Source organism: Zeugodacus cucurbitae, chromosome 4, assembly GCF_028554725.1.
Source record: "Zeugodacus cucurbitae isolate PBARC_wt_2022May chromosome 4, idZeuCucr1.2, whole genome shotgun sequence".
Lineage (NCBI taxonomy): Eukaryota > Metazoa > Arthropoda > Insecta > Diptera > Tephritidae > Zeugodacus > Zeugodacus cucurbitae.
Genome location: NC_071669.1, coordinates 57,062,981 through 57,077,709, shown reverse-complemented (window position 1 = coordinate 57,077,709; position 14,729 = coordinate 57,062,981). Strand labels below are relative to the sequence as shown.

Genomic DNA, 14,729 nt, shown 5'->3' with positions numbered 1-14,729 from the left:
GCGTTTTGAGCTGAGTTTTGGAATATTATTGAAAAATAATTTTGAAATATTTTTGAAAAAATAATTTTGAAAAAATAATTTTGAAATATTTTTGAAAAATAATTTTGAAATATTTTTGAAAAATAATTTTGAAATATTTTTGAAAAAAAGTAAAAAAAAATCATAAAAACTAAAACTGTATATTTATTTTGGCATTTTGAGCACTTAGCTGAGTTTTGAAATATTTTTGAAAAATAATTTTGAAATACTTTTGAAAAAAAAAAATATTGAAATATTAAAAAAAAATGAAAAATTTTTTAAAAATATTTTGAAATATTTTTGAACAATAATTTTGAAATATTTTTGAAAAATAGTTTTAAAATATTTTTGAAAAATAATTTTGAAATAGTTTTGAAAAAAAGTTTCAAACAAATTATAAAAAGCAAAACTGTAATTTTTTTAAAGTTTTGAAAAAATTTTGAAAAATTATTTTGAAATATTTTTGAAAAAAAGTTTTAACAAAATCATAAAAGTGCGGTGTAGCATTTTATTTATAGTATATTATATTATAGTAGTTTTGAAACTTATTTTTGAAAATGTACGTCAATTGCAATTGTACGTCACACTTTATTTTACTAAAATTATATATATTTTAAATAATTTTTTTTTTATTTTTATATATTTGAGTTATGTATTTTTTGCTGTTGTGCTTCTGTATTTTATTACTTTTTGCGTAAAATTTATGTTTTCTTAAAACTGCAAGTAAGTTTTCAAGCTGCTACTATGTTTGTATGTACGCGAGTAGTGAAATTTTGTGTTTTATTTAAATTTTGTATTTATTTATTTTTGGTTTTTATTAAAAACGGTTTTATTTTCTTTGTACTTTTGGCAATGTTCTTTTTCTAACAGTAATTTTTCATTTATTTGTAATTTGTTGACTTACTCACTTAGCATTTACTTAAAAGTATTCACTACAGTTGTATTTGAAATGAGTTTCATCTCTTCTATTTGCATAAAAAATGTATGTATGTATTTCACTCCAAACTATTTATGTATGTATGTATATATGTTTGCTGCTATTAGTATGTATTTTCAAATTGTTTATGCTTTTCACTCTTCACTAAAATTTATAGTCTTGCTTGTGTGTTCTATTAATTAAGAAAATAAGTAGAGTATTTACTTAATGCTCAGAGTAGTTATGGTGATTTGTTGTTATTTTTGTTGTTGCTGCTGTTGCTTTTGTGTGTATATAATTTAACTAGTTTAGTATTTTAGTAATTTGTAAGAGTATTTGTTTAATTTTAATAGTTTATGTGTTTTTGTAGTTGTTGTGAGCTTTCAACTTAACCCATTCGATGCCATTGTATTTGCGTGGGTACAGAAAAATATATTTTTTTAAACCAAGTGAGTACAATGGAATCGAATGGGTTTTCTATATCATTTTTTTTCTGTATCCAAGCGAGTACAATGGGATAGAGTGGGTTAAGTCTGCATGTATTTGTTTTTGTTTTTTTTTTTTATTTTTTTTTTTGTACGTCAGCGTAGTAATTTTTAACAAAATTTTGGAGATTTGTGCTAATTTTTCTTATATTTAACGACTGCTCAAAGTATATATGCTGTTTTCAGTTTCGTATATATATTTTTTTTTGAAGCTGCATCTGACATGTTGACACTGATTTGTATTAAAAAAAAAGTATACAAATAAAATGTTGATGCTTCAACGATGTCTTCTGTATGTTTTAATAGTTGAAAGTCATTATAAAGCATTTAAAAAAAATTGGGATTTTATAGCACATAAGTGAAGAAATTTTGTAGAGTATGCGTAGCTTTCGACTGCAACATTGTCTTAATAATTTTTTTTTTTAATTTCAAATCTCTTGTCATTTACTAACGGTTTTTTTGATGTAAACAGTTGTTTCAGTAAGAAATAGCAAGTAAAAGTATTTTTAAAATAATTTTCAACGGCTAGATGGTTACTCTATTTGTTTTTGTTGTAACACTCAGCACATCCGTTAACTATAAATATCAAAAAATTATAAAAAATATGGCACTCAACGTGTTAAGAGTAAGCATAAGCAACGAAAGCACATGGCGTTTGTATGTAGTATGTATGAAAAAATACGAGCAAAACAGTTACTTGATTTGAAAAAAAATCAGCTTAAACATAATCTATAGCATATTGCCTTAAAACAAAAAAAAAAAAATTTACCGTAATACAGAAGTTGAACGGCTGACTCACACACATCCATCAGTAACTTAAGCTGGCATTTGCTGTTGTTGTTGTAACATTAGCTGCTGTTGTTGCTGCAATTGCTGCTGCTGCTGTTGCAAGTGTTGTTGTTGTAGTTGCTGCTGCTGCAATTGTTGTTGTTGCTGTAACTGCTGCTGTTGCAATTCCTGTTGTTGCATTGCTGCTGCTGCTGCCGCTGTTGGACTAGTGTTGCCCTCCTGGTAGGGTCCCGTAACCACACACGGGTGCATAGGAACGAGGGTCGTCCATGAGGTGGTTGTTAGTGTTGGCGCGTGCAGTGATGCTTTCTCGCTTTTTGCCTGCTCAACGGAAGAAGCCGAATTCTCATTAGCAATTTCGTTCACATTTGCACTTGAGTTTGCATTCTTCTTACCCGAATCCTTTTTCTTTTTGCTTGCCGAACTGCCATTGCCGCTGCTCTTCGCTTGTGCTGTCGGCGCTGGTATGCTGTTTGCTATTGTTGGTGTAGTCTCCACTGGTGTTGCCGTCATACCACTGTTACCATTACCGTTGTTTGTTGTTGTGTGCGTGCCATCCTTCTTGCCGCTGCCGACACCACCGCTTCCCTGTGCTGTGCCATTTGTGAGTGCGCTTTCGGCGTCCTCATCGTCCTCTTCACCATCGCCACCACCTTCACGTTCTTTCTTCAATTTTTCACGTTCTTCTTTGGCTTTATTATCGAGGTCTGTATTGATTTTCTTCACACGCATCTTCTCCTCCCACTCGTCAATGCCGTGACGCGCGCGATTCAAATTACGATGCTGATAGAATATCAGCGTCATGCGCGTCGGCTCGTGGCGGTTGGGATTGCGCAAAGCAGTGGTTGCATGCAACTCATGCTTGGCGCATTCGATCAGTACACTGCCGTGATTGAGCGCTATGGCCACGCCACCCATTTGTGGATCGGCGAATGCCTCGTAATTGTCGTTGATCTCAGTTACCTCGCCAATCGGTTCCAACTTGTTGGGATTCGATGTGGTCGCCACCGCTGTGGCAGTCGTGGTGGTTGCTGTTGTTGTCGTGTTGGTGCTGGTACTTGTGCCACACGCAGTTGTGCCGTTATCGGTTGGTGCGCCGTTCAATGCCGTTGGACTGCTGTTATCATTACTATTGCTGGTGCTGTTGTTGCTGTTTTCGTTATTGATAGCAGCAATCGGTGTCGCAACGGTGTTGGCAATAGGTGAGGTCTCATTCGCATTGGCCACCAGCGTTGGATTGTTGTTGTTCGTAAGCTCCGTATTTAACGGCGTCGACTGCACATTGCTGTTGTTGAGTTCGGGAAGCACAGTTTGTGCTTGTACCATGGGCAGTTGCGTTTGCGCCTGCACCTGCGTCTGCGCTTGCACTTGCATCTGTTGAGGGTCAGCTGTTGGTGTGAGCTGCGTCACTGGTGTGGCTAAAGAGTTCTTCAGATTTCCATTGGATAACGGCATTTGCGTTTGCGCCTGTGGCAAGGTGGTGGCCAGCGAAGAGTGCTGATGCGTGGCGCCGTTCGGCGGTAGCACAGTGGTGGCGTACGCAGCCGTGGAGGCCGTACTCTGATGATGACCGTACATATTCCAGTTCGGCGATGGTGGTGGTGGCGTTGGCGGCGGTGTCTGTTGCGGATACATGCTGTAGGGAGAGTATGCCTGATGGTAACCGTAGTTGTAGTTCATGTTCTGGTACGCATCGTAGGCGGAGTAGGCCGAATGTGGTGGCGGATACATTTGATAGTTGCTCGGATACTGGGTGTACTGATAGTCTGTCGGTGGTTTTGGTTTGACAAAGCCTTCTTCGATGGGCGTAGCATGATGGTGTGGATGATGATGGTGTTGAGTTAGATTAGTCATTGGTGTCAATGGAGTGAGTGTGGTCAACTTACTTTCAGCTAAAGTATTATTCACTATGGTGGTGGAGTCGGGATTCTCCTCACTGCCGCGGCTCTTCACATCGCCGCGCACATCATGCACTTGCGTCAGCTGTTGACTACCAGCCGTTGGTAGATTATTGTAGTTGTTAGCGTATGTTGCGTTAGTCGTGTCGTGATGTGGTGTTAACGGTGCGGCGACGGCGGCGGCGGGGGTGGTGGTATGATGTACGTTGCCTTGCGGTGCTGCCATAGGTGCTGTGGTGGCGCCTGGTGCCGCGCCCATGCCAACTGCGTGTGTGGCATGCGTTGCATGCGGCGGTGGCCAATTACCGTAGTAGTTGCGTGAATCAATGTAGGAACCAGTCTGGTAGTCGTACGAGTAGGGCGAATCGAGCACCGTGCTTGAGATCTGATTGGATTGTAATTGCGCATCTGTGAAGGTATCTATCATAGTCGCCATATTCATTAGACTGGAATTGGACGACATGAGTTGATTAGGTGGGTTACCTCCGACAGCGTTGTTCACAGCGGTATTCATGTGCGTGTTGTTGGCATTGTTGACTGGCGGCGTTGTAAAAGCGCTGCCTGCCGGACTGGGATTGTTGGTGACTGGCGTTTGACAGCGTGGCGATGGTGTCGATGGCGGTGCTGATAACGGCGTTGTGGCTGCTGCATTGATTGCTGCGCCCGATTTCGATTTCGACTTCGATTTACTGTTGCTACCTGTGCCTTCCTTTTTACCATTGATGGTAGCGGTGTTGTTGGTATTGTTGTTAGTCACGTTGGTCGTGCCATTATTGCCATTGTTGTTGTTGGCGTTAACGGCATTTGTTGTTGGTTGTGGTGTGGCAGTTGGCGTTGGTGTCGTCGGCGTTGTGGCCGCCGTGGTAGCTGCAGCTTCGGCGTCAGGTGCGGGAGTTTCATCCTCTTTTCGCTTCTTACCATGACGTCGGCAAGGTATGAGCGGTGTGGAGCGCACACGTACTTCGCAGGGAAATCTGAAAATGTAAATATTTCGAGTTATGCATTATTGAATGTTCCGTTGTTGGTTGACGCACTAGTGGGCAACTATTAAAACTCAACACTACACTCACTTGTCCAACACTTGTACCGCGCCGGTGCGATGTTTCTCACGTTGACCCTCCATGCTCTCGAATTCGTCCGTCGTATCCATGGTGTATAGCGGTAGCACATGCAATTGTTCATCATCGGGTGGACGACCATCACGATTGGACGGTTTCAGCAGCGCTACTTGCACTGTACAGCCATCCTGCATGTTGTGCAAATCTCTATGAGCATGTGCACAAAAGTCTAGACAAGCGGTAACGCCTGAAAAGGGTCGTCCAGTTTCCAGTCCTAGACGACAGTCTGTCGCCTCCTTCTCGTACTTGGTTTGATTGTCATACGAACGTGGGCAAACTTGCTTGAAAAGCGGTGCCAACACTGTGGCCAAGAGATTCATATGGTCTTCGATGGCCGACTCTTCACTCTTAACGGACAGTCGGAATTTGCGTACCGTCTTCGAGCGTGCATACTTACAACCATTATAGTACATGGACCAAGAGCAGCCAAAACTGTAGGAGGCAGCGGATGTTTCAGGATCAAGGCCTACACAAAGAGGGTAATAAACTATATATTGTAAGAGAGTTATAAGGGAGTAAAGAGTGCTCGTAATACCTTGACATGCGCAGGTGCGACTCTCATTGGTCGCACAACGACGCGTAGTTGGAAGTCCGAATTTATTAAGCTTTGGTATTAGATTTTTATAGGCATTATCTGCTTCTAGACGCGGCATGCCATCCCAAGCAACCATGCATACGATGATGAAAGCAGCACCGCACCTATTTGGTGGAAATAATTTTGTTACTAATGTTCTTTCTGAACTATTATACATGTGTATTACCTGTGACCGGGCCGCTTCTTGACCACAACCAAAATCTTTTCTTCTGGGTCGGCGCGTCGTATAACCCATTTTGCTAACGGACAACCTTGCGTCGTCTTACCTTCTTTGCCCGTGTAAATAATCTTCTCTATACGCAGCTGTCTACCAGAGATTTGACAACGTTCCTCGAACTCTCTACGTAGCTCGGCCAGAGTCGATGCAGTTCCTGAAATGAATATGTAAATATAAGTATACAGTCACCACTCCTCATTTGACATCACATTACGACTCACCGAGATGGGTATAGTATGTTCCCGGTTCGGGCGGATTCTTGTCGGAATGAAAGCACTCACATTCCGGTATCTCCGTCTTGTTGCCTTTCTCTAATCTATCTGTCGTATCAAACAGCGGATTGATCTTCTCATGCTTAACCACAATCTCATTATCTTCCTGCTTTGCGCCCTTCTTTTTAGGTTTTGCACCGTTATTTACTTCCGGCTCTTCAATTGGCTCATCCATAATTTCATCCTTAGTTTGTAAACCCGCACAAGTGCCATCTTTGATGTGTTCAGCTGTGGGTGTGCGTGTGCTGCCTTGACGGCAACACGAAAAACCGGAACTACTTTTAATAGCTGCTGGTCCACCTTCACCTAGGAATGGATAGCTGGTGTTATGCGACAGCACACCCATATCCTCGATCTTCGGCTCAATCATGGTGTGACCCAAGTGCGTTGGCGTTGGTCCTAGTGGATACCGATGCGGTGGTATGGGATATGCATGGGCTGGTATGTCTTTTTCATAGTTCGTGGGCAATGGTATGATGCTATTGGTATCCGGTTTGCGGTCAATATCCATCAAATGGTGATTGTTGTGATGATGCAAGCTGGCACTACTGCTAGACTTCATTAGTGGACCGTTGGACGCTTTTATGTGGCTGGTATGGCCAAGCGAAGTGGAGTGATGCGGATGCATGCTATGCGTACTGCCATAACCCATGCCGGCCGACGAATGCTGATAGCCGGGTACAAAGTTTTGCTGATAACTTTGTTGGAATGAGCTCGAGCTGCCATAGTAAGGGGAGTTGTGATAACTAGCGTAATCCTGCTGACTTTGGTGGTGCTGCTGCTGTGATGGCATACCTTGTACCTCATTTTGGCAAAAGTCGGCATATTGTATGAAGTTCTGATAGTTACGCTCGTAACCCTCCATTTTGGTGTGTTGCGCGGGCAAGAGACCGGGTTCGGTTTTGATATATGGCGTGTGATAATCAGGATGTTGTGGCGGCGGATAGCCATGTGTGGGTGGGTAACCAGTCTTATCCAAAGATTTCAAACTATGTGAGCCATGTAGCGAACCATGAAGTCCACCACCAGGATCATTGCTATTCTTATCGAGTTCGGCTGCTTCCGCTGCTGCGGCACGACTTTTACTCTTACGACTTGATTTTTTCGGTTGGACTTCGGTGTGTGCAATGGTGGTGTGTCCACCATGACTGATTGTTGTGTGCTGTTGTTGTTGATGATGATGTTCGGCTGTGGGGAAACTACTTGCCACCGGTTTCTTAAACGAATTCGTGTGGTGTGGCTTCCATATTTGATCGCCACCACCTCCTATTGGTTCGGCTGCTAATGTGCTGTGACCGGGTGTCAAACCCGCATTATTGGACGTTTGTATGCCTTGCATTTGTTGCTGTTGCTGCTGCTGTTGTTGTTGTGCAGCCTGTGTGGCAGACACATTAGAACCAGTCGTACCATTGGCGTTCATCACTGAATCGCCGCGGAGATGGTGGCTATACGATAAAAAATGACCGGTCTGCGGTTGTTGGCTTGCGCCCAGCGCGTTAGACCCAGCACCGAGCGATGCGGGATTGCTGGACATGTGCAGATCGGAGGGGGTATTTGAGAGTGGATCTTTGGGATCATTCTTACGAAGTATCATCGATTTGATACGCGTATTTAGATTGACGCGTTCACCCTGCTGGTAAGGATCACTTGCGGCACCAAGTGCCGGTGATTGTTGTGGCTGACTGTTCCAATTCCAGTCTTGTTGCATCTGCTGTTGTTGCTGCTGCTGTTGGAGTTGCTGTGCTTGTGGCGGTGATGCAATGTGGCTTTGCGCCTGCTGTTGTTGCTGCATGGAATTGTGATGTGGCGAGGGTGGAATGTTGGTGCCGTAGGTTTGTTGTGCTGTTGGCAAATTGCCGTTGGGCGATTGTGCAATATGATTCGGTGACTGAGAAACATGGCGGGGCTGTTGTTGCTGCTGTTGTTGTTGTTGCATCAGACTACGCGTTGGCGATTGTGGCACATTTGGGACGCTTGGTGGTTGCATCGGTGTTGCATCAATGGTTGCAGCTGTTGACGGTGCTGCTGTAGTTTGACCACCACCATTTAGTGGTGTTGTATTCGCATTGTTGCCGGCAATCGCGGAGCCGACTACTGCTGCGGCAGATGAGCTGCTGTTGCTCGCTGTTGTTTGTTGCTGTTGACTTGAACCGCTGTAGTCGCCTGAATACCCGTTACAATTGAGTGAGCGCGGCGGTACGCTGCTCACTCGCGGATATCCAGGCGTGTCGTTTCCCGACATTGTCTTATTCAAATCACCAGACGACACACCCAAGTTGTGTTGCTGTTGCAGTCCAACTGTGGGCGGTGCTGGCGCTGTCGACACCTGACCGGCATACGTGACGGCCGCGGGACTGAAGCCAACACCTTGCAGTCCCACCTGATTGATGGGTGCGGTCGATAGTTGTTGACTCTGGAAATCGTAACGCTGTACGGGAGCACCATACGGAGAACGTCCGTAATTCGGATCAAATCCGAGACCGGTCTGCACATAACCATTTGATGGATAGGCATAGGACTGCGTTTGGAAATCCAATGAGTTGAGCGATGTGATGGGTGGTGTATTCTGTGGTATTTGCTGGATAAATTGATTTTGCCAACCCTGTGAGGGATCAGCCTGCCATGTGGGGTAGAAGGCCATTGGCGCCTGCAAAAGACAAAAATAGAGGTGATCAGATGTTGGAATGCTTTTACAGATAATTGATAAAAAGGAAAATAATTTTATAATTGAAGGTAAACAAGTGTTAATGCTTGGCATAAGTACTGGAACTTGAATATAATTTAGTTTTGGTACCATTGAAATGCATTAATATGCACATATGTGCGCTTGTACGCCTGTTTCACAAGTAATAGCCATGCAAATTGCTAATGTTCACATACAAACATAAATAAGTATATTTTTTTTAAACATTTAAGCTATCATATTTCATTCGCTAATGCTACCCCAGGCGGTGCTAAAGGTTGCTGCCAATGCTGTTGGGTTATAAATTCCAAAAATTTAAGCATCTGCACGAAAATCAACACACTTCCCTCCCTTTTGATGGGGTGAGTTTGAGTTTTAAAGTGATTCGCTGCGGCATACCCCAGAATTGATAATGGCGTAAGATGGAAATGTACTTAATGCCCTTGTCTGTATATGTGCGTGTGTGTGTAAGCAAAGGCATTAGTGCGCGTTAGGGTAGTTGAAAACAAATGAAAGTAAAGGCGTAGTGCCGGTATTTAAATTTCATTGTAATGCTAATAAATGCCTGATTTGACTATGTACATATGTCAGGAAAAAAGCGCGGAGACGAGTGTAAATATTTGAAATGCGTACAGATACAAATATAAAAGGATATCTGTATACCTTGATATACATCTGTGCGTATATCTATGGGAATAAAATATTGCTTTGGAAGCGCAGTGATTTTAAACACTTTCAACTGAATCCAATTTAAACAATCAAAAAGTGACCAATCGACTGCTCTATGCGATAGAGTTAAAAAATCAAAATATCTCTGAATAATAAGTATAATTTAAGCTTAACCTTTTTTTGATTTTGGATTTAATGATTTTATTATATTTTATATTTACTAGTTACCACTAACTAATTCCATAGCGTTTGTATTAAATTATTGAGTTAACAGCAAAGAAGCTTAATTCAAATTTAAATATGTTGGAATGTGATGCTTTCGCTATATATTTTTTCAGCAAAAATTATTTTATTCAACTGCAGACTACCAGTTCTTTCCAAAGAAAAAAATATTGCAAGACATTTTTTTTCGAAGATCCGACTTTGACTACTCATAGCATAATATAAGCTTGAATTTTATTTTTTTTTTTACTAATTTACACACTATATTTAATAATGTTGTTTCCGATAAGCTCAATTTCTAAATTCGAAATATTTCGAGGTTTACTTCGAAAAAATATTACATTTACTTTAGTAATTTACATACTACAATTAATAATGCTGTTTACAGTAAAACTTCGAAATTCGAAATATTACGGTTTTCGAAATTAACTTCGAAAAATTTCGAAATTGTTTTTATTTTTTTGTGACTCAATTTCTCAACTTATTATATAGAAATATATTTTTTTCGAAGATCCGACTCAGACACTTATAGCATATTATTAGCTTAACTTTTATTTTTTTAGTAATTTACACAAAATATTACATTTACTTTAGCAATTCACATACTAAAATTAATAATGCTGTTTCGAGTAAGTTTAATTTCGAAATTCGAAATATTACGGTTTTCGAAATTAACTTCGAAAAATTTCGAAATTGTTTTTTTATTTTAATTTGACTTTCAAATAATTATTATAGTTCATACTAATGTTTACAATAAGTGCAATTTCGAAATTCGAAGGCAAATATTTACATTTCGAGGCCAAAGTATGTATTGAGCCTTGTGAATTGTGAATTGCTTCAATTCCTAGTATTTACATACATAGGTATATATGTATGGAAGTGTACATTGTTATGTATCACCTTTATTTAAAAAATCCCATATGTACATATATCTGTATGTATGTATGTGTCTATGTACAGTTGTAAATTTACGATAAACTTTGCGTAATTCCATGCATTTCACTGCAAAAACAACTTTCACTTTAGTTGCGAAAAATTGCACCTGGGCATGGGTTAATAAAACATTTCATTGAATTTACAGTTGTTTTTTCGTGTATATTTTTTTGCTTTGCTTTGCGAAATTCATTTGCACATTTGTATATGATATTGGAATCAAAGTAAATAGACCAAATAAACAAATTTGCCGATTTATGAATGAAAGCTCGGCAGTGTATTTATATATATGTATGTACAAATATATAAATATTTATATAACTCATATATATTTCTTCATGTGATTGTAATGTACAGACAAATCTAACCAATGGGAATTGATATAGTGCAAAAAGAGTTGCTTAATAGATAAACAAAAATAAATAGTAGCCCATTTTGTAGATTTCAATGAATAATAATAATTTCTTTTTTCAAGATTTTTTCTTATTAGAATATATTTCTCTGTGAATAGTAGTTAATATTGTGCCTTACCCATGTCAGAGTATGAAATATTACTTCAAGAGTATGAGAAATATATTCATATGCCTAATAATGTAGATATATGAGTAGAAAGCTTTCATACAAACATAAGAACAGTTTCTAATAAACTCCTGCAACATGTTTTTTTTGCCAAGCAGAAGAAAAATGTTAAAATATGACTGCCATAATGTCCGTGTTGATGATACACCGGTGTGCCATGAAAAGTAGCAACGAGCGACATCATTATCAACCACGAAAATGCCATAAACTCTGGTGTAGATATGTAATAATTCTAGGTATATATGTATGTATGTGTCATGTATGTAAATATATATTTATGCGAAGGAGCTTTGTTCATAAATAAAATATTACATACATATATGTGTGCTGAAATATGCTGGCTGACTGACGGAAGTTGCAGTGAGCCGCAGATAAGCTTATGAATAATTGCAGCTTTTAATGAGGACTTTTATGAAAGCCCAAATTCACTAAGAAGGCAAGTGAAATGTTTATTTGTTGAATATTTAAGAAATACATAAATTGGTAGTTATCAAGTTATTAAATTTATCGAAAAAATATTTTTTGTATACTAAAATTAATAATTATTCAAAATTTGCATGAAATATAAGGTGAAAGCTTATTATAAAGTGAAAGCTCAAAAGCTCTTTTCATTTGGTAGAATAAAAAATAGCGAACTTTTTTTTTATAGAATATAATGCTTTATGATATTAATTGTATTATACAGAAATTATTCGCTACTTTTAACGTTTAGGGACGCGGTAGAAGTCTATGTATTTTATTTTTTTTTTGTGTGAAAAGAAGCAAATCATCAATAAATTATATAAACAACATATAAAATAATAAAATAGCTGTTTGGAACGGTGGTCATAAATTAATTAAATGCTGACTTCATTTATCTACGAAATCAATTATCAATTAAATGAGTGAGTCTATTGCAATTTCATTTATGGCGGCTATAAATTCGAAGAAAGTAAATAATGATAGCATCGTATATAAAATACGATAAAAAAATATTTACATAAAGTTTATATGATAAGATGGTTTTATGAAGGAAATATTATATTACTTCAGAAAAAGAAAATTGAATTATTTTTATTTTTAAGAAGAAATACGAATAGCAATTACCCGCTTGAAGAACAACAAAGCAGCGGGGGCCGATAGATTACCGGCAGAACTATTCAAATACGGCGGCGAAGAACTGATAAGGTGCATGCATCAGCTTCTTTGCAGAATATGGTCGGAAGAAAGCATGCCTGACGATTGGAATCTCAGTGTGCTCTGCCCAATCCATAAAAAGGGAGATCCCACAATCTGCGCCAATTACCGTGGGATAAGCCTCCTAAATATCGCATACAAGGTTCTATCGAGCGTATTGTGTGAAAGACTAAAGCCCACCGTCAACAAACTGATTGGACCTTATCAGTGTGGCTTTAGACCTGGAAAATCGACAACTGACCAGATATTCACCATGCGCCAAATCTTGGAAAAGACCCGAGAAAAGAGGATCGACACACACCACCTTTTTGTCGATTTTAAAGCTGCTTTCGACAGCACGAAAAGGAGTTGCCTTTACGCCGCGATGTCTGAATTTGCTATCCCCGCAAAACTAATACGGCTGTGTAAATTGACGTTGAGCAACACCAAAAGCTCCGTCATGATTGGGAAGGACCTCTCCGAGCCGTTCGATACCAAACGAGGTTTCAGACAAGGTGACTCACTATCGTGCGACTTCTTTAACCTGATGCTGGAAAAAATTATAAGAGCTGCAGAGCTAAACCGAGAAGGTACAATCTTCTACAAGAGTGTACAGCTCCTGGCGTACGCCGATGATATTGATATCATCGGAAGCAACAACCGCGCCGTTTGTTCTGCTTTTTCCCGCATGGATAAGGAGGCGAAGCGAATGGGTCTGGAGGTGAATGAGGACAAGACGAAATATCTCCTGTCATCAAACAAACAGTCGGCGCATTCGCGTCTTGGCTCCCACGTCACTGTTGACAGTCATAACTTCGAGGTCGTAGATAATTTCGTATACCTGGGAACCAGCATCAACAACACGAACAATGTCAGCCTCGAAATCCAGCGCAGAATAACTCTTGCCAACAGGTGCTACTTTGGACTGAGTAGGCAATTGAACAGTAAAGTCCTCTCTCGACGAACCAAAATCAAGCTCTACAAGTCGCTTATCATTCCCGTCCTGCTTTACGGTGCAGAAGCTTGGACGATGTCAACATCAGATGAGACGACACTAGGAGTTTTCGAGAGGAAAATTTTGCGCAAGATTTATGGTCCTCAGAACATTGGCAACGGCGAATACCGCAGACGATGGAACGATGAGCTGTACGAGTTATACGACGACATTGACATAGTTCAGCGAATAAAAAGACAGCGGCTACGCTGGCTAGGTCATGTTGTCCGAATGGACGAAAACACTCCAGCCCTGAAAGTGTTCGATGCAGTACCCGCCGGAGGAAGCCGAGGAAGGGGAAGGCCTCCACTCCGTTGGAGGGACCAGGTGGAGAGCGACCTGGTTACACTTGGGATCTCCAACTGGCGCCGAACTGCGAAGGAGAGAGACAGGTGGCGCACTATCGTCGATTCGGCTATAACCGGCTAAACGGTTGCAACGCCAATCACACACACAGCTGAAAAATAAAAAATCTAGTTGGAAATAATGAAAAATAAATATTTGAGAAACTGTATAAAAAATTGTGAATTTTGGATATTGTTTTCAGGCACAAAGAATTTTTGTCGTATATTTTAATACCACAAAGCCCTTTTGTTAGGCCCTTTTTGACCTGCTATACCAAAAAGTCACTTTCGAGCAAGATTTGAAAAGAAAAAAAATTATATTAGGTCTACAACTTTGATCCATGATCCAAGATCGATATAAAACGATTAAATCGATTTAATCGACCAGTGCCTGACCCTAGAGACATTCCCGCAAATGTCGAGAATTCGGCTCAAAAAGTGACATTTTGACAGTTGAGAATAAGTTTGGGATGCAAACCGATCTCTACAAAATTTTGTTGTGTTAATGTTGACACAAATGTCCAAGATCGATATAAAACGATTTAATCGATTTAATCGACCAGTGCTTGACCATAGAGACATCAATTGGAAAACGGCGGAAGCAAAGTTGTAGACCAATAAATATTATCTGCTTACTTCTTACTTTACTCAAATACATATAAATATTTTTTCAAAAATAAATAAAAATATTATGCCACAAATGTCTCTGTAACATACATATGTGGCTTTATAGAGACGAGTTCATATACTAATCATATACAATTGCTTGTGTAATCAAGTATTTCAATATTAATAAACATAAATTCAAAAAAGTGGAGGTGAGACAATTTATTTGCAAATAT

General features: G+C 39.6%; 1 protein-coding gene across 3 annotated transcripts in view; it reads right to left on the bottom strand.

Moving 5' to 3' along the window:
• Window positions 1-1,034: 1,034 nt before the first annotated feature.
• Window positions 1,035-14,729, bottom strand: part of LOC105220904 (methylcytosine dioxygenase TET) — a 249,776-nt gene continuing 236,081 nt past the window's right edge. The window contains exons 6-12 of one of the 3 annotated variants that reach the window (XM_029046018.2): window positions 6,258-8,955; window positions 5,986-6,190; window positions 5,760-5,923; window positions 5,177-5,690; window positions 4,095-5,080; window positions 2,604-4,004; window positions 1,035-2,529 (exon numbers count right to left, since the gene is read on the bottom strand). In XM_029046018.2, the coding sequence (XP_028901851.2) occupies window positions 2,414-2,529; window positions 2,604-4,004; window positions 4,095-5,080; window positions 5,177-5,690; window positions 5,760-5,923; window positions 5,986-6,190; window positions 6,258-8,955 (6,084 nt within the window). In that variant the 3' untranslated portion in view covers window positions 1,035-2,413. Of the gene's footprint in view, window positions 5,081-5,176; window positions 5,691-5,759; window positions 5,924-5,985; window positions 6,191-6,257; window positions 8,956-14,729 lie in introns of all 3 variants that reach the window. The other 2 variants (XM_054228393.1, XM_029046015.2) reach the window with 2 other exon arrangements.